This window comes from Olea europaea, chromosome 23 (genome assembly GCF_002742605.1).
Source record: "Olea europaea var. sylvestris chromosome 23, O_europaea_v1, whole genome shotgun sequence".
NCBI classification, from domain to species: Eukaryota; Viridiplantae; Streptophyta; class Magnoliopsida; order Lamiales; family Oleaceae; genus Olea; species Olea europaea.
This window is the reverse complement of record NC_036259.1, coordinates 10,073,767-10,093,092: the sequence shown is the minus strand read 5'-3', so window position 1 is coordinate 10,093,092 and position 19,326 is coordinate 10,073,767. Positions and strand designations below refer to the sequence as shown.

Genomic DNA, 19,326 nt, shown 5'->3' with positions numbered 1-19,326 from the left:
ATTTATTTATTTATTATTATTATTATTATTTTAATTTCGATTTAACCAAAACTATTATCTATTGATACCCATTTTTATGGAAAAATAAATTTTAAAATAGTAGATTGATAAATAATGTATGGATCAAATATAAAGCAAAGGTTTTTTTTTTTTGTATTTACGTGTAATATTATTTTAATAAAGAATGTAAGATTAAAAAGAAAAGACAAAAAATGTATTTTGATAAAAATGAGAATCAAACGAAACCCTAAATGTAGCACGATCTATTTTATTGTCCCCCAAGAAAAGTAAACATTGTTATTTTTGGAGAAAAATGTATTTTGAGATAACTAGTTTTTGGAAAATGTGTAGCTAAAAAAATAGAAAAAAATTTGGATTTACGTATAATAACTAAGTAGTTATTTATTTATCAACGAATAACATGGTGAGATTTGATTGGATTAATATCCCATCACTAAATTTAAAAAAAAATTAAAAAATCCTTCACTTTCTTTTTGACATTTCATCAATAAAATTTAGAAGGAAAAAAAAAAAAAAAAAAGTTCCTCGACTATCTTTTTGACATCTTATCAATCTATAAAGAAAAAAAAAAAAAAACCTACCACGTCAATGCATCAAATAACAAAGCAACACATGTACGTCACATAAAACGATTGTTAATATTTTTCACTATGAATATCATTATTCAACAAAAGAATGTGGAAAGCTTTTTGCAATTTTTATTTTCATTTCCACTTCACAAGTTTATAAATGTTAAATACAGTTGAAGTACTATTCTGTGCACCCTTCTACATTATGTGCTATGCAGTGTTCTTCAAATACAACTTATGCAAAAACTACAATTTCATCTTTAGTATTTTTCTGCTCAGAATGTTCAATGAACATTTGGCCTCGTCTTTAACCGGCACCACAATCCATTCTTTGTATGAATGGTTGCTCCAGTAACAAGTTCTACGGAATCTGGAGATCCTTTAAGCTCGACGTCAAACTTTTTGAGTAACATTGCAAGTGCTATAGTCGACTCCATGAGGGCAAATTGATCACCTACGCATTTTCTTGGCCCCCCACCAAAAGGCAAGAAAGCAAAATCTGATATAACCTGATCAAAAATAATGACACTGGTAAAAAGGTTATGAAGGTTGGATGGAACATGAGAATATGACTAAAGTAACAGATCAATGACCTCATTTGGGTACAATGCTCCCGGGCTACGGGACGGATCAAAACCAGCCCACCCTTCAATGCCTTGACTCTCCTTTTGTACTAGAAACCTCTCAGGCTCATTATTTACGTGTAATATTATTTTAATAAAGAATGTAAGATTAAAAAGAAAAGACAAAAAATGTATTTTGATAAAAATGAGAATCAAACGAAACCCTAAATGTAGCACGATCTATTTTATTGTCCCTCAAGAAAAGTAAACATTGTTATTTTTGGAGAAAAATGTATTTTGAGATAACTAGTTTTTGGAAAATGTGTAGCTAAAAAAATAGAAAAAAATTTGGATTTACGTATAATAACTAAGTAGTTATTTATTTATCAACGAATAACATGGTGAGATTTGATTGGATTAATATCCCATCACTAAATTTAAAAAAAAATTAAAAAATCCTTCACTTTCTTTTTGACATTTCATCAATAAAATTTAGAAGGAAAAAAAAAAAAAAAAGTTCCTCGACTATCTTTTTGACATCTTATCAATCTATAAAGAAAAAAAAAAAAAAAAAAAACCTACCACGTCAATGCATCAAATAACAAAGCAACACATGTATGTCACATAAAACGATTGTTAATATTTTTCACTATGAATATCATTATTCAACAAAAGAATGCGGAAAGCTTTTTGCAATTTTTATTTTCATTTCCACTTCACAAGTTTATAAATGTTAAATACAGTTGAAGTACTATTCTGTGCACCCTTCTACATTATTTGCTATGCAGTGTTCTTCAAATACAACTTATGCAAAAACTACAATTCATCTTTAGTATTTTTCTGCTCAGAATGTTCAATGAACATTTGGCCTCGTCTTTAACCGGCACCACAATCCATTCTTTGTGTGAATGGTTGCTCCAGTAACAAGTTCTACGGAATCTGGAGATCCTTTAAGCTCGACGTCAAACTTTTTGAGTAACATTGCAAGTGCTATAGTCGACTCCATGAGGGCAAATTGGTCACCTACGCATTTTCTTGGCCCCCCACCAAAAGGCAAGAAGGCAAAATCTGATATAACCTGATCAAAAATAATGACACTGGTAAAAAGGTTATGAAAGTTGGATGGAACATGAGAATATGACTAAAGTAACAGATCAATGACCTCATTTGGGTACAACGCTCCCGGGCTACGGGACGGATCAAAACCAGCCCACCCTTCAATGCCTTGACTCTCCTTTTGTACTAGAAACCTCTCAGGCTCAAATTCATTAGGTTTGTCCCAAAAATATGGAGATCTATGGAGATTATACACCTGTTTAATTTATACAGGACAGCTTATTAAATGGAACCATACGTGTTTGCAGTAAACATCAATCAATTTTTATTAGTTCAGAATGGTGTTAACTCTGCTTACCTGTTTGTTTTAAACTATTTATTTCGAGTACCCCAAATATATTAGTTCTCATCACGAAATTTCAAAGAAAGCGAGCGCATTATGCAAGTTCACTTTACATGATCTCTCATAGATTAACGAAGAGAAGAAGTAAAGACTCACAGAAATGAGTATATCAGTGCTAGGTGGAATCTCATATCCATTTTTGTCACCGTTGTAACCACCTGAAAATTGATATATTAGTTCAGGACATTCATCTAATGTAAAGGAGACGAATTTGGAAATTTTGGGATATTGTTCGCAATAGAAAAATAATTAAAAGTTAAGCAAAAGCTTATTTAAGATGTTATTTCATGTATAAATTTCTGATTTTTGAAGATAAAAAAGAACTTACTGCAACTGAAGAATTATAAGCACTTGGAGAAACAAAATAATTAGCTGGAATAGAAATGGCAGAGAAATAGCAGTCCTTATTATCGATCTGCGATCAACTCCGCTAAGTGACAATAATTAGGATTGACAATAATTAGGCTCCACAACTTAACAATAAGTTCAAATCAAGCATTTTGCATTTTGTTGTCTCTTCTGTTTCTGAGAATAATGTCCTAGATTTTTATTGATGCAAGTAAAGAAAAATTATATCTGAAATCGCTAGTTCACACCATGAATACACACTGGCATCTAATTGCAGGACCTCTATAAATCAAGAATGTCATGACTCATCCGAAAATTGAAGAGGACAAAACAGAAGTTCTACACATTTTTCTTCTAAGTTAAAAAAAAATATAAATAAATAAATAAATAAAAATATTTATCTGTCTTAGAATAAACAGTTCTTTGAAAAACCTAGTGGATGACCAAAAGTGATCAGGCATCCCAATTAACTTCTTCAATACCATAAACATAAAACACCAGCCGCAAATTTTCTTCTGATGTTTGAAAAAAAATAAAAAATAAATAAATAAATAAATAAATAAATAAAATATATATATATATATTTCTTCGGAAAACCTAGTGGATGGCCAAAAGTGACGAACAGGCATCCCAATTAACTTTTCAATACCATAAACATAAAACACCAGCCACAGTTCATTGCCCTTGTAGGGTTTTGAGCATTCTGAGTCCTCACTTTGGTTTCAGTTGTAAAATGATAGGTTCATACATCCCAGTGGAAACTAACAATGAACTATAAGCTATATTCATAATTTACAATGCAGAATTAGATAATAACATCTCCATTGCACATAACTTCTAATGTTCTATGACCACCCCCACCATCGTTTTTACTTGTCCAGTTCATGTTGCTATACATTCCTCAAAGAATTTATTTTATTCCATCTAAATGTTGGTATCATTGCCTAAAATAAAGTATCCAACCTTGGCAGTAAAGCTGCTAAACTGCTAACTACCCTGGACATATTGGAGTCATCAAATTTCCAGTACAATGTAAATTATACTCCTTGCATTCCTGTGGGAGAGTGGACAAAAGATGGGAGTAGAAACAGTGGAAAACCAAATAAAATTAGTCCAGTAAACCACTTGTATACCAGCATGGAAGTTTTGGAACTTGCAGCACATGGCACTGATGTTTAGTAATCTAACACTACAGTAAATTTAGCAAAATGAAATATAATTTCAAGGCCTCAGCTGCTTCTAACGCTTGAATACCTTTTCCAAATACGAAATTATGTCAAAGTATCTGCTCACTAGTGCACAGGAAAATTTGTATACACACAAGGGAAATGGAAGAATGAATAATGCAAAAGAACAAATAAATTTAATTACACCTAACTATGAATCCACTAGATAATAAAAAGAAACATGGAACAATTTTGAATAGATTGTTAACTGTGAAAGTATCCACAATATCACAAGTTCACTATAGAATCCTATCTCCAAATCAACAACTCTGACTTCATTCTGAATTTTTTTTATTTTTTTTTTAAAGCATTGTATTATATGACTCAAAATGAAATCTTATAGTTCTATTAACAAAAACTTTACCTGGTAAGCGATCTGATCTAAGCGAACGCCTAATCAGCAATGGAGGCTGTGGGTATAAACGTAGTGCCTCCACAACAATAAGTCGCAGGTACCTGAAAAAAATGGAATAAAATATTAAGATCTGAAAAATATTAGCAGAATCTCAAGTTGGTATACAAGAGCCAATGAAAATAACAAAAGATCCCATTAATTGAACATCGTGAAATGGCTCGATTGATCGATAGATGTTGGCAACAGTGAAATAAAAAATAACAAAACTTTTACTGGAGAGAAATTGATTTCTATTATTTCTCCATATTTTGTACAATGAAAGGGTTCATATGTATATTACAAGAAAAGCAGTAAAAAAGGAAAAAATTCAAACCCCCTAAAGCTAGTAAGAAATCAAACGATATATGATATACAACACTAACGGTAAGAAGGATCTCCACCAATTTTCTTCAATCAATCCAGCTTCTTCCTATATTAATTCCTGAATTTCAACACTTCCCCTCAAGTTGGATCGTAAATATTGATCATATCCAACTTGCATATAAAATCATCGAATCTTCGTCAAGGTAGTCCTTTGATAAATATATCTACAGTTTGTTCATGTGTAGGAACATAAGTCATGCAAATAGTTCCTTCCTCAACCTTTTCTTTTATGAAGTGTCTGTTTACTTCTATATGCTTTGTGCTATCCTGCTGAATAGGATTGAGGGAAGTATTGTGTAATATCTTGAATTTTTATTACTAGTTGTTAGATAAAAAATTAGGACTTAAGTGCGCTACTATTAAAGCCTAATGACCTTATTGATTACTAACCAATAGTTTGAGGGCCTCAGCGATGAGTTAATTTGGAAGATAAATAAAATTATATGTAAAATATATGTAAATATGTCAATTAACTATGATTAAAGATTATTATTTGACCACATGCATTGTTCACTACATTTTAAGCAAAGTAATTGCTTTGACCACATAAACTAAGGTAATTGATTAAACCGCATGCATTATTTACACCAACTTACGATAGAAAAGCTGGACTGAAAGAACTACCGGGAGTGAGCACAATCTATCAAACTAATAGTGGATGGAAAAGGAAAACTTGGGTACCTCACTGGAGAGACGAAGATACCAGCCTCGACCGACACAGCTCTTCTTTGAAAATGGCGATCGAAGAATTCAATGATGACTGTGTGGCTCGTCAATTCCATGAAGCCCTCAATTGAAAAGACCTACCTGTTCTTGCCCATTGCGAAGGATGTCTGGGGAGACGTGAGAGAGATGTATTGTGACTAAAAATTTTTCCCAGATTTTCGAAATTAAGTTTAGGTTGTGGCAAACCAAAAAGGGGGAACGTAAGGTGATAGATTATTACCTTGAAAACCTGAGTTTGGAGGAAAATGGAAGTGCCTAGAAGATAGTATCTACTACCAAAAAAAAATTGGAGAATAAAAGGGTATTTGAGTTCTTGGGTGGGCTTCACTGGGACTTGGACGACGTTCAGGGTAGGATACTCGGCCGGCAACGTCTACCGTCTCTTTTACTGCCTCCCAGACTTCTTTCGCCGTCTGTAAAAATAGGCAAGTTTTTCCTATAGATGGCGTCATTGAATTGACAAGCCACGCTATTATCATGGCATTCTCCAATTTCCATTTTTGGAACAAGGTCGCCTCTGTCGGTTTCTTGGTGTCGCCGGTGAGATAACCCAATTTTCCTTTGCCTTCGATTATTAATTTGATAGATTGGGCCCACTCTCAAAAGCTCTTTCTGTTCAATTTTTCGACAGAGAGTTGAAAAGAGGAATTTTCGGTGTTATTGGAGCTCATAGTCGAGATGGTTTCTGTCTCGTTTTGGAACACTTCTGCAGTAGACTCTTTATTGTTTTCTGTCATGGATTGCGACGACTGTTTACGCCTGGCTCTGATATCATGTAGAAACTACTAAACCACACAATATTTTCTGTGTTAAATTGATTTATTTCATTACATCTTCATATATTTATACAACCAAATACATGTAAATATAGAAACGTAATCTCCTAAATTAGGAGGGTGAATAATTTTGCCTAAGGAAAAATTATATAAGGTACATCAATCAAACTAAATTATTCCTAATCATCCTTAATCAACTGGTTTTCTACACATACATTTTATCATAATCTATTGAAAATCCAAATTTCAGCTAAACCAAAGAGGGGCTTAAATTAGGTTCATTTAAACTTCAGACAAATAGTGTCTATGCATTGTAGTACTTATACTTTTATTTATTTATTTTAGAACGCAATATTTACACTTTGATATTGAATAAAAATACAAGATTTCTCCATCAATTTGTTTCTTTTCTCTCACTTCTCCTATTCTTCTCTCCTTTCTCTTCTTTATTCTCTCCCATCCCCCTTCTATTATTTTAGTTCTGTGTTCAATTACATCCGTGGTCACCTTGACAACTACTCAGGTCACATTAATTTTGGTCAATCTTCTTCTGAGCTATTCACTCACACTACTTGGCTTTACTAAATTAGGTTTCTTTAGGTCACGCAACATATTATCCAAACACTTTAAGTCGTGAGTCCCTTAATTTATCCTCACTAGGCATCACATGTACTTGGTGGTGTATATATTGATTTCTTATCTTATCGATTCTAGTATAGTATGGTCACCCATCAATCTCAACATTTCAACCTACATTCATCTCAATGGCATTTCAACGTTATCAGCCCGACGCTCAGTACATTGCTGGTCTAATAAATTCTTTAGACGTTATAGAGATCTTCATCTCACATATTATCTGTGCTATTTCTCCATTTCATCATCGAGTCTAATTCAGCACATTATGTCATCCATCGTGCTTATAAATAATCATAAATAAATATTTAATCCTCCGTTTGGCAAATTTATAAGTCTATTTATAAAAAGGGCTAATAGTGAGTCCTACAAAATGTGTGTATAATAAATGAATACTAGTTATGAATGTGTGGTTAAAATTAATGTTTGACTTTGATTGAATTTATAAATCATTTATAAATTGGTTGCCAGACGGAATGTAAAGCACTCGATAGGGAGTCCAATATCATCCTTTAGTACTTCAGTGACTAAAAGGACATTCCGTGCATTCTATCTTTGTTACAATTAACCTAAAATCTTTACTCTATATTATGATCTATCCCTCATCTAATCAAGTTAACTAACACTTCATCATCAATGAAGAATTCAAACTGATAAACCAAAAGTAAATATGTCGAGTAAGCTCATGAATGACTAAAGCAAAAAGATAAGGACTTCAGGCAGAACCTCTGTTCAAGCCTTTCTCGTTGTTTACTACCATTACATCTCACATGTAGGTCCTACCACGTTGTTCTACGAATATGAGCCAATTTGATACTTCTTTTACATTTGCTAACAGCCACGTCAAGTACCACTAGCCTACGCATAGTTAAGCTCTCACCATGAATTACATTACTAGCCTTGCACAAAGATCAATTCACCTTCCAAGTAATAGTGAAATCTATTTAACGAAGCTTTCATCCATTTCTAAGAGCTATTAGGTAAATCTCTCTTCTTAAGCACATATTTGTTGAAAACAATTTAAAAGCTAACCCACATTACAAAAACTGCATTATCCATTCCATTTTAATCCCCAAAGCCAAATTTTCAGGCATTCTTTCATATTCCAAAGTTACATTTTCTGGCATGGCAGTACAAATCTCCCCCTCCAAAGATCTTATCATTAGGGATTACCTTAAAGAACTTACTTACTTTTTCTGAAAATTGTTGCGTTTGTAGTCTAATCAATTCCTACTTGGGAAGCATATATGCTAATAACATTAATCAATTGTTCTCCTAAAAGAAGTCTAATTTATATACTCCTGTCCCCTGCCTGTTCATCTTTCAAACCTTGTTCAAATATTATTCCTACCAAGTTGTTAAACACCTTCATTGATTTTTATAGGATCAAATGTAATATCTATGCTCAACCAGTTCATCAACAATTGTTCGAAGTAGTTTCATTATTCAATTGGTTCCTTTTAACCATTATTGAATTGTGTTTATAAGGATTTGTGTGGTCACGGAAGATTTATGCAACATCCCATAAGCATTGGAATCCACATGATCAAGTTTCATCGTGTTTGACAATCTGAATTAAATTTTCTTTCTTTTTAACAGCTATGGCAATCTAGTGTATTTAAGATGAGACGCCTCATGAACTACAAAGCCAAATTTCAACAAACCTCATCTATTGTCCATCTGGATTCTGTTTAGAATAAAAGGAGTTTATGGGAACTAAATCTTATGTCTTATTGGACTTAAGGACCTCTTAGTTCTTATTTGACAAACTGAATGTGCAATAACAAGTACAGAAAAAAGTTGGCTCACTCCAACTTTCTTCAAAGAGCATATAGACATAAAGTGCTTCCTTTGGCTTATAAGCAAACTTGCAAGATCTTATAAGCATTATAATCTTATAAAATCTATGACTGCAGTGAACAAATTTTACTTCATCAAAGAAACAAAAGAGTTTAAAGAAAGGGCTATTTGGTCTAGTATTAGAAAATGTTTAAGAGTTACGCAACTTACACTAATTTTTTGATTGATTCAAATGTTGTTCTCCCCTGACCAAGCACTGAGTCAATCTCTGCTTGAGCTTTCTTCATTTTGGAGGGATGCTGCATTAGAGCAATTTATCATACATTAATTTTGTATTGACCCTGCACATCACTAGTGGAAGTGGGGAACATGAAGACCTATCAGTCCATATCTATTAGAATTGAATGTGGACCTACAAAAACCATACTTGTGCAAGAAGGAAAATAGCCCAGGTAAGGACAGCTGCAGTTGTTTCGTGTCCAGCTATAAGCATTGTCATCAGGTCATCTCTTAGCTGTTAAACGGATTAATGGAAGATAAAATGAAACGATCTCAGAATAGTAATATAAAAAATAAATATGAAAACAAGACACTGACCAATGGCTAATCAATGAGTCACATGATGCATTCACATAAAAGCCCTTATTGTCTCAAAATTGCTCATATGCCTAAAGGAATAGAATATCACCTATTTGTTCATTCAAAGGGAAATTTACAAGAAGTTATGGTGGCAAATATATGTTTTCCACAAAAAGAAGGGCACGAGATTCTTTACCTGACGATCATCAGCATCAGCACCTCTCATATCAACAAGAAAACGTAAGAGACTTGCATCCTGCAAACTTTCAGTTGCAGCGCCAAAATTCAACTTTATTTCTCTTCAAAAGCTTCAAGTATGCAAAACTAGATTCGATGTCTATTAAACATGAAATTAGGAAATTTCATAAGCATGGGATATTGCATGCCTTAAGATTTAAGTAGTCCCTTTGCTGGAGTTTCTCGACATCTGTTTCCTGTCATAAAATGTAATAAAACTAAGAACTGTGAGCAGTGAATAATGATCCAAATAACAACTATGTCATGCATGCATTAATGAGATACCATCAATCGCTTCTAGAACAAATGTCAAACACAAGCAGCAAGTGGCATCATGGAATGCCCTAGTCTAAAATTCTTTGCTCATTTCTGCTGAAGCTCAGAAAGAGGCTCAGTTTTCAGAATGAAGCATGCATGCTACCACTTTCGTATTTATCATTACAGACAAACACGCAGTACACATTTGACAATAGACAAACCTTAAGAAGTATAGGCTAGTTGTACAAAGATAACTTCCATGTCATCGGAATAAGAAAAATTTGAGTTTCTTCATGAAATTTTAAGCTTAATTATGTAGACGCTAAGGAATCCTTTTGCATTGAAAATCACCTATAAAATGCCATCCACGGTTCCTATTCTCCAAAGACGACAGATTTTTGCCAGATGTTCCATGGACTCCATGTTTTGATAGAAGTAGATATCAATAGCTAAAATATAGCATAGGTATTTGACTTGAAAATTTATATATTTGAATGTTTTTAGCAATTCATGTACTGAACGATACAAAACCAGCAAAGTTACAACACTATGGCTTCTCGAATACAATGGTCATCTACCTGTCTATGGATCTCACCTCTCTGGTCTCTTTTGCATTTTTGATGAGGCCGTCGAGACAATCATTAATGACCTTGAGGTCACTCTGGAACTTTCTCTGTCGAGGAACCAGCCACGTTGCCAGAGGAATTTTCCAGTAAGGAATATAGAATGTAGAACGATGCTCAGCTTCAAAAAGAGTACCATATACAGCCTGAAATACATGGATAATGGCCAACAATTAGTATGTAATAAGCAACCAACCAGCAGAAAAAGTGAGAAGGGAAGACAACCGTGAAAATATGCACCACTTCAACATAGGAATGAGATTAATTGGTCAACTCACCAACAAGTTATTTAATGAGTTGAATTCAATGTAACAACAGTATGATAGAAAGATAGTCTAGAAAACAATGTCATTTAACAAAGAGAAGGTCCAAACAATAGTAAAAACTTAGTGACCATATCCACGACTAGATCACATGTTCTCATAACATTGCAGAGACATTAACTGGTTCATAGTAGAAAATCTATAGCACTTCCACGTTTTGACAAAAGAAAACAAGATTAGGTGCACATTTCATTATTTAGGCAGCAGTATTACGACAATAGTGGCCTTGGAAATGCAATGCATTATTTACAGTACAGCATAGGAAATCTCTCTCTGAAGACTGATGTTCATTTGAATTTTTCAAGTTCTTATGACTGGCATGAAACTCATGGGATAAATCACTTTTCTATTTGTACATTTCCGTAACGTAGTCAGTGGCATTATGTTATTTAATGCCAGAACTAGAATATACATAAAAGTGAATAAGATGGTTACAAAACTTCACTGCCTTTTGAGTCATTACAGTGCTACACGGAAAATTTCCATCATTAGACTAATATTTCGAGGACATTTTTGTATTCTTATGGCATGAAACTCAAGGAATAACACACTTTTCAAGGAGATTGAATCAGTAAGCGGTGTAACCTCAATTAATAAAGCAACAAAGAAGAACGATAATAAAAAAATTTGAAAAAAAAAAAAAAACACCATTAATGTTGAAAAGAAAGGGCCAGCTAAAAAACATATAGATTTTGCATAAGAAATATACGGAAAACAAAGTAGCTGAATTTATCTGGGCAAGTCTTGAAGGATTGTTGTTTCCACAACCAAGGTCCAGGGTTCAAGGGTACCTCCACTCCACTGCCTACTTAAAAAGAATCTTGATTGCTCAAAAATGGTCTTTGATATCATCTTGGGTAAAAACATGTAAATTGCTGCATTCCTAAAAATTGCTAGAAAATGTAATGTGGAACCAAGACCACATTTCAAAGTTTAGTGGGAGGATAAGACATCAGCATACACCAAAAGACAAAAGATCATCTAAAAAAAATAAAAAAATAAAAAAATATATATATACACAGAAGAGAATCTAACCTTAATCACAGGGGATTCTTTTGTAACAGAACCAAAGTCATAATTAAAAACACCAAGCCCAATGATATCTAGTGCCAAACTAGAAAATTCAGCTTCCAGATCTAGCTCAATTGTCCTCCCTCCTCTTGAACATTCTTCTTCTAAAAGCTTTTCAAATTTCAACATCGTTCTTTCACTGCAGTCAGTAAATACTTTGGCCATGGCTTCCAAGTACAGTGCATGAAACCCAGGAGCAATAACTGTACATTATATGGTTATTAATTAGATAAAATTCTCCATACATTACATTATGCACTTGAGGAGAAAAAGTAAGAAACTACAAAGAGAACTTCAGAGAGAGAGAGAGAGGAGTTCTGCAAAAGGTTGGAAAATTTCAGTTTTTTTGTTTCAGTTCTGATTCTTAAAAATGTTGAACCAATTGAACCGAAAACTGAAACTCTATACACATGCAAACTCAGGTGTACAAACTAGATAGTCAGGCTTTCTCTCTATCCCCAACCCCATCCCCACGCCCACCCCAGGGCTCTATTAACTGAATACAAGCCTTATGAATCCAAATTTAAAATTTGGAAGAAATTCAAATGCGTCAACAATTTTTTCAAGGATCCAGACAATTCAGTGGTATATTGAGCTTCTAGAGAAACTATATGGATGTATGAGCTTAACAATAATCACCATATAGCCTATGAAGAAAAACATGCATTTTCACAAATTAATAATCTTATCAAACTTCTGTTTCGCAGCTCAAATAAAGTTTCTGTTATCACATCAATTGGCAGATGATAAGTGCTTCTGAATCCAAAATCTAAAAGCACCATTAAAGCAATATTTAGATCCAAGATTTCACCATCAGCGAGGACAAACGTAATGAACTAAATACTTGGATGGTTCCAATCTTCTTGCTCAAGTATAATGTAATACCGAAAGGCTACACAAATAAAACCATTAACAATGGTTTTTCTGAAAAGTATATTGATCAACACCAGAGAAGACTATTCTCATTAACTACGTGAAGTACCCAGTTACAGTAACTTAAATATATCAAATTAACTTGTGGTCTCGAACGGATAACAAAAAAATGTGGAGCAAGGCTAGGAAGAGATATACTAAGAACATCTGCTAAGCCCCAGTCTACAGCAAATTTCAATATCTTGCAAAGTGCAATAATAATGTCAACAAATTATGAGACAACCTACGACATTATTCTACAAATTGCTAGGGTTACTGCAATTTACAATATAAATAAGATGTCACCAACCACTATAACAACTTATATGAAATATGATACGTCCTAAACTAAGCTCACCTCTTCTCCTCAGCTTCCAAGTCTCAAGGTCAGCAGGTATGAGTCCTTTTCCCATTATTGGTTCTAATATATCAGCAAGAACTCCCTACATAAAAATGCCGCAACTGACCATTAGAATACTTCAAGAAAAGAAATGATCATATACTCTTTCTGTTTTGCATTTTATCTTCTATAAATTTCAAGAACTGAAAAATTTGTAGGTGCATGAATTGGCACTACTTTATTATTACTTATGAAAAATATTATACCTTTTATAGAATAATAAGCATTCACAAAAAATAGAAAACTAATTTATGGACAAACACAGCAATACAAAAAGCGATAGACAAAGAAAAGAAAGAGAAGAATATAAGTCTTAGGAGAGACGAGAAGTTTAGGAGGAAATTTTTCCTACCATATTCAATAAGCAATAGCCTATGTAAACTGCAGTCTAGTTCCCATGTCATAGTCATGAAGACTTTGAACCTGAGGTAACTTCTAATAAGGCTAACTATATCAAAATATTACCAAAATGAATCTAATCTAATTTTATTTTCGCAAAGTACATATCTAATCACAGTTCTAATAGTTCTCTCATTAGAATCCCCATATTTCTCTCCAGCATTGAGACCTCGATGAGGTAGACAGCAAGAGATAAGGTGGCAAAAAAACTCCTCTGCCGTTATCCAAGGGGACGACCCTTCGCACTCGACTTCAACATAGCCTATTGGATGGCATAGCAACATACTAGTCCTCGAAGATGTTCGCAATACATCGTTTAGCTTTGCATAAACAAAACTTGGGGGAGAGTTGATCACTTACAAGCTCAGAGTGAACAAAATTTATTCACCAGCTTGAGGAGAACCTTGAGGTGTTTGTTAGTAATCCCAATTAAACAGGAATTCAAAATTTTTACATTATTTGCTGATCTAAAAAATTGACGTAAGCATATTAGAAAGTTTTCCTACTCTTCAGGAGAGATTTTCGAGATGTGGTTTCCTGGTAATAAGGCCAAATTTTAAGGTAAGATTTTAAGGAAATAGTTTCCTTTTCTTTTGGACTTCAGTTATACTATGGTTGTAAAACCTGTCACACAATACAGAAAAGAAATTTATATTCTCGGTATGTTATGATCAAAAGAATTATGAATTTCAGTTTCATTGAATCAGCTTAATGAATAATAATTTAGGGCTCGTTTGATTTTTAGTTTTTGTGAAATGACTTTTTTGGAAAATATGTGGTTAAAAAGTATGGAAAAGTTATGGGTCAACGTGAAAAATTATTTTATTAGGAGAATGTGTGGTTGAAAATGAATCTGAAGAAAAGTGACTTTGAAAAAATCAAAATCGAACAAGGATTTAATCAGAAAAATTGATGAATAAATTAAAACTTGGAAAAATGAATAGAATAATTCAAATGTAGTTTAAAATGCAGGAATGAAAGCAAGATGTAACAAATCTTGAAAAGCCATTAATGTTTAATAACCTCACAAATTGACAAGAGAGAATTTTCCTAATTGCGAGATCTTAAAAAATAGAGATCGAAGAGGATTATAGAATCAGATCATACCTTGTCATAGGAAAATGCATTTTCACGAAGAACGTGCCGCGCGACAATGGGATCTGATACAACAACAAATGCTTTTGGCCCAAAAGCAAGTTTATATACAGAGCCATGCTGTGTAGTCCAAAATCAAGAAGAAATCAGACATAATGGAAATCCCTTGTGAAATGGGAAACCATTCTATTAGGTCACAGGCTAAAAGAGATAATATATTAGGGTGGGACGGGACTTGGGAGTGGCCCATCTGAACACACATAAAAACAGGTATCAAGCCAATCACTTTGGCATGAAGCAGAACGAGGTTCGGTTTCCTCTCTCAAATTGTTTTATAGATCTGTCAAAAATATATAGTATGAAAAAATCACCTGTAGTAGAGTTTGTCAGCATGCAAAAACACAATGAACAAACAAGAAGACCAATTAGATTCCACGTTAGTGACTGGATAGTAGAAGTACAAGCGACATCGACAAATGGTTACTGATTATGACAACCATATAAAGCAAAGATCGCGGTAAAGTACCTCTAGGAACCAGTCATACAAGGAGAAGAAAAGTGGCCGACTGAAAAGATCAGAAACTGCACCTTCAGCTGTAGGCATAGATCCAATCTTTCCTCCACTTAAGAAATTAGTCAGCAGGTTACTTGCATTGTCTAATAGATTCGTAGTTTTTGTTGTTTTGGATTCATCAGTATTTGTGGATGACTGGCACCTGTATACAGTAAAAATTATCACTATATGACCTAGGAGTTTCAACTCATCAAATTTTCATCATAAACGAACTTTATTATTATACCATCTGCTCTCCAGACATTAAAATCAACACACTTTTCCTTTTCATTTATATCATGATTGGCTGGAAAGTTCAGCACTAACACAAAATAAACTGAAATTCAACGTCAAGAAGAAATACCAACAAGATCAATAGACCCAACTGACATGTCATGAACCTCTTCATTCCACCGATTCCTTCAATTTTTCCCACTTCACATTGAAAGTGAGGAAAAAGGGAAAAAATTATTCGTTTTCCTTTTAAAAAATATGGATTTTGTTAATAAGATGTACAAATAATATAGAAGTTCTCAACATAAAATAAGAAAGAAGAAACGTAAAACAAAACACCTTTGCACATCAAATAAAAACAAACCACCAGAAGGAATAAGCTTGCAAAGATTAGAGAAAAAATTGTCCCATGTTCATAAAGTGAGCTCATCTCTCTGATGGACAACACCTAATAACTTAAGCTCCAGGGTAAAGATTGGGTCAGGTATGTTAGGTGCCTATTTATGGTGAAGTCACGTGGATCTAGAGCAATATCTATTGGAACAGATAGATAAGGAAAAATGACAAGCAAGCAAGAATGCCAGATCACTCAAGGGTCTAAATTTAATAAAAGAAGAAAGATGAAGGCTCGCTGATGATAAATGCTAGGTTCTACTATCATTACAATCGCAGAAAAATATACGAAAGCTCAGCTAGTGTTAAAAATGAAGACCAACAACGCAAATATTTAACACAAAAGTCACTCAATCATGTAACCTTCCAGCAGCCATTCATTACTTACATCTAAGCATAAAAGTGGAAGGAGGAGAGGATACAACTGAAAAACAAACTTCTTAAGGACTCTCATAACTAAAGTTATAAGTGGTTCCACCATCCAATAAATTTGTTGTAAACCATACTTCTGAATATCTTTTGCCAAAGAGAATCATGTTCCAACCACCCTGCTTTCCCTTTGTGTTTACAGACATACTTTCAGCCTACCAGAAGATCTCCCCAATTACTCAAGTGAAATGGTGTAGAAAATCATGGAAGATGAGAAACATAGTCTAAGCTACCTTCACTTGAATCGCCAACAAGAAGACATAGAAGGGAAAAGTATAGGTCACTTAAATCATGGAGGCACAATGCCAGTTTCATCGCCAAATGACTGAACCTAGTTTAATGTTTCGTACTGGCACCAGGCATGCATCATTTCATATTGGTTATGGTATTAAAAATGAATTGGCTTATATATATTTTTGCATAGAGCACTACTATCAAAAAAAGATAAAGATCATAATGAGCATATTATCTAACCCACACAATGTCATTCTGCTTGTTAATATTATGTAAACATGACACTTGTGTTTTTGCCCGTTGAGTTTCCCACTAAAAGAATGAATTGGAAAGGGGGTAATCAACCTACACATACAAATTACAAAATAAGATACTCCGGTTGCTTATGTTGTTAAATCTATTTGTCACAAAAAAAAAAGAAGCATAAGACCATCACATATGCTAGATTTCATAATGATGGTTACAAATAACAAACAAAAAGTATTCATTTTTAAGATCTAGTTTATAAAAACCCAAGCACAAGTGAAAAAGGGAAAAAAATAAATAAATAAATAAAATTGCAAATGCCTAAGAATGGAGTGATTTTCAGGAAATAATAAATGAAGCATATAACCATCACATATGCTAGATTTCATAATGAAGGTTACAAATAACAAACAAAAGCATTAATTTTTAAGATCCCGTTTTATAAAAACCCAAGCACAAGTGGAAAAGAAAAAAATTTCCAAATGCCTAAGATTTAAGAATGGAGTGATTTGCAATAATTTCAAGAAGTACAGCTGTATAGATAGGACTTAAAGTGATTTAAAGAGAAAAAGAAGATACGAAGAAAAAGAGAATATGCAATTTAGTTTATGCTTGTCAATGGAAATAATGCAAACATGCTGAATATTGATGGTATTCAATAAAACTATGAAATGCAAGAAACATCTGTTCCCATTCTTTCTCATTTCATTGAGTTTTATTAGATCAGCATAAGTGTGAAGTCAATGACCATGATCCCATAGACAATGGGTATAAAAAGGCTTGAGCTACTCCACCTAATAGGTTAAACTTTTGGGATAGAACCCTAGGCCCTGTAGCTGTAGTAGAAGCTTGGAAGGTATCATGAATGATATATTCTGTAATTTCCTCTTGCTTCTGTAATTTATTTAGGACTTGAATATGTTGAATTCTGTTATTTGATAAAAATCTCACATGCATTCAGCATGTTAATCGCTGGGAAATGGCCTCTGTAGCTGGATAGAATTTTCCAAACATTCAGTCTAACAGCTCAACAATTCTGCTCAAAATCTCACCAACTTCAGATTTTAATTCTTGGTTGCCCAAATGACATTTGTCTTGCTTAACCTGGTGTATAATCATTTGGCATATGCCCAGAGATTGGCCTTCTAAAGTTTAACAAATTTCTCCCGAAAGTAGATTTTAGTTGGTTCCTAGTTTCTCCCACTAATATTTGAGGTTGGAAACTGAAAGGCAAATTTACGAAATGCAATCAAATGTGACCCTCTTAATTAATGTTATATGACATACATCCTTTTTTTTTCCCTCTCCCAGAAAATTATTATAGGTTGTAAGACCCCAGTCATCTACTAGATGTTGGCCGGATGCTACATCGGGAATGGTCCAGATAGCTCGATCCTCATCATGTGGATCGAATCTATGAAGAAAGTAACAAGAGAATTGTTAATCCAAATCCAGAACTCAGAGTAAAGTTCAATTCCGTAAGTCTATCTATTGATGCACCGTGAATTTTAGTCTGTAGAACAAGAACAGCAGATTCAATAGCAGTAGCACCAGTCATAATCCCAAAAGCTCCATCAAATTCAGTAGCTCAACATTTTGTCTACATTCAAAATCCTACAACGAGTCATACAGAAACATGGCGCTTGAAAAATTAACATATAGAACTACACGGATGGCACCAAATTAATCAATGACAAAGCAAGTCCATTTTTTTAACGGTGGGTTGAATGGGGAAAATGAGTACCTGAATGAATACCCTTTTTTCTTAGCAATGGAGATACGAGCAGTAGATGAAGCAGGACAACCAAAACAGGAAATCTCATTCAAACGATGCAGCACAGGGCTTGAACAATAATTAGTCGCAGCCATTTTCCAACACAGCTTCGGTTTCAGTTTCGGTTTCAGCTTCTCTCAATCTCTCCCAATTGCTGTCTATAACAGTAGAATAATGGATTTTTTGAATGAAACCTGGGGAAAAAATTGGAATTTGTTCATGATAAGGCAGCACTGAGCATTCCCACTCAAAGCTCGTGCACTATCATAGCACGTTAAAATTTGGGTGGCATTTTTAATGGGTTAATTTCACAAATGGTCACTGAATTTATCGAAAAATTACAAAACGGTCACTGAAGTTTAAAACTTTCACTAACCGTCATTAAACTTACGGACGGTTACACTAATGGTCACTTAAGTTTCAAAACTTTCACAAATGGTCACTCATGTGGACCTTTTCGCTATTTATTCATACCTAAGGCCTAAAACACACAAGGAACTATAATTTGAGGACCCTAGGTGCGATTATTGAACAATAAAACACCAAACCCTCAATCATTTTGGTAAACCCGTTAGATAAAAAGTGGTCCAAGCCTGTGGAGGGTTTCTTCAACTTTCTTGGGAGATTTCGGGCAAAATCGAAGAGTGGGGACCACAATATTCCGAAA

At 33.8% G+C, this 19,326-nt stretch overlaps 1 protein-coding gene across 2 annotated transcripts; it reads right to left on the bottom strand.

Annotated features, from left to right (window-relative positions):
- Nucleotides 1–699: 699 nt before the first annotated feature.
- Nucleotides 700–18,911, bottom strand: LOC111372342 (cytochrome P450 97B2, chloroplastic). 2 transcript variants are annotated; one of them, XM_022994634.1, is made up of 15 exons: nucleotides 18,630–18,911; nucleotides 15,323–15,512; nucleotides 14,809–14,916; nucleotides 13,261–13,345; nucleotides 11,955–12,193; nucleotides 10,569–10,742; nucleotides 9,865–9,912; nucleotides 9,675–9,734; nucleotides 9,327–9,413; nucleotides 9,110–9,198; nucleotides 4,551–4,642; nucleotides 2,709–2,770; nucleotides 2,404–2,465; nucleotides 1,184–1,271; nucleotides 700–1,099 (listed from the first exon to the last, which is right to left on the bottom strand). In XM_022994634.1, exons 1-15 carry the CDS (start codon nucleotides 18,752–18,754, stop codon nucleotides 875–877), a joined length of 1,734 nt encoding a protein of 577 aa, XP_022850402.1. In that variant the 5' UTR covers nucleotides 18,755–18,911; the 3' UTR covers nucleotides 700–874. The 2 variants fall into 2 exon arrangements, with proteins under 2 accessions (XP_022850402.1, XP_022850401.1); XM_022994633.1 differs by lacking the exons at nucleotides 700–1,099; nucleotides 1,184–1,271 and adding an exon at nucleotides 1,842–2,231 and having other exon boundaries at nucleotides 2,316–2,465.
- Nucleotides 18,912–19,326: the final 415 nt, after the last annotated feature.

What these genes read in the sequence shown, in the direction of transcription:
- LOC111372342 (XM_022994634.1), bottom strand. Translation starts at nt 18,754, where the DNA reads ATGGCTGCGACTAATTATTGTTCAAGCCCTGTGCTGCATCGTTTGAAT. An exon ending in AAAAAAGGGTATTCATTCAG is followed by an intron (nt 15,513 to 18,629) that starts GTACTCATTTTC and finishes TACTGTATACAG; the next exon opens with GTGCCAGTCATCCACAAATA. An exon ending in ATGCAAAAGAGACCAGAGAG is followed by an intron (nt 9,913 to 10,568) that starts GTGAGATCCATA and finishes ATTTTATGACAG; the next exon opens with GAAACAGATGTCGAGAAACT.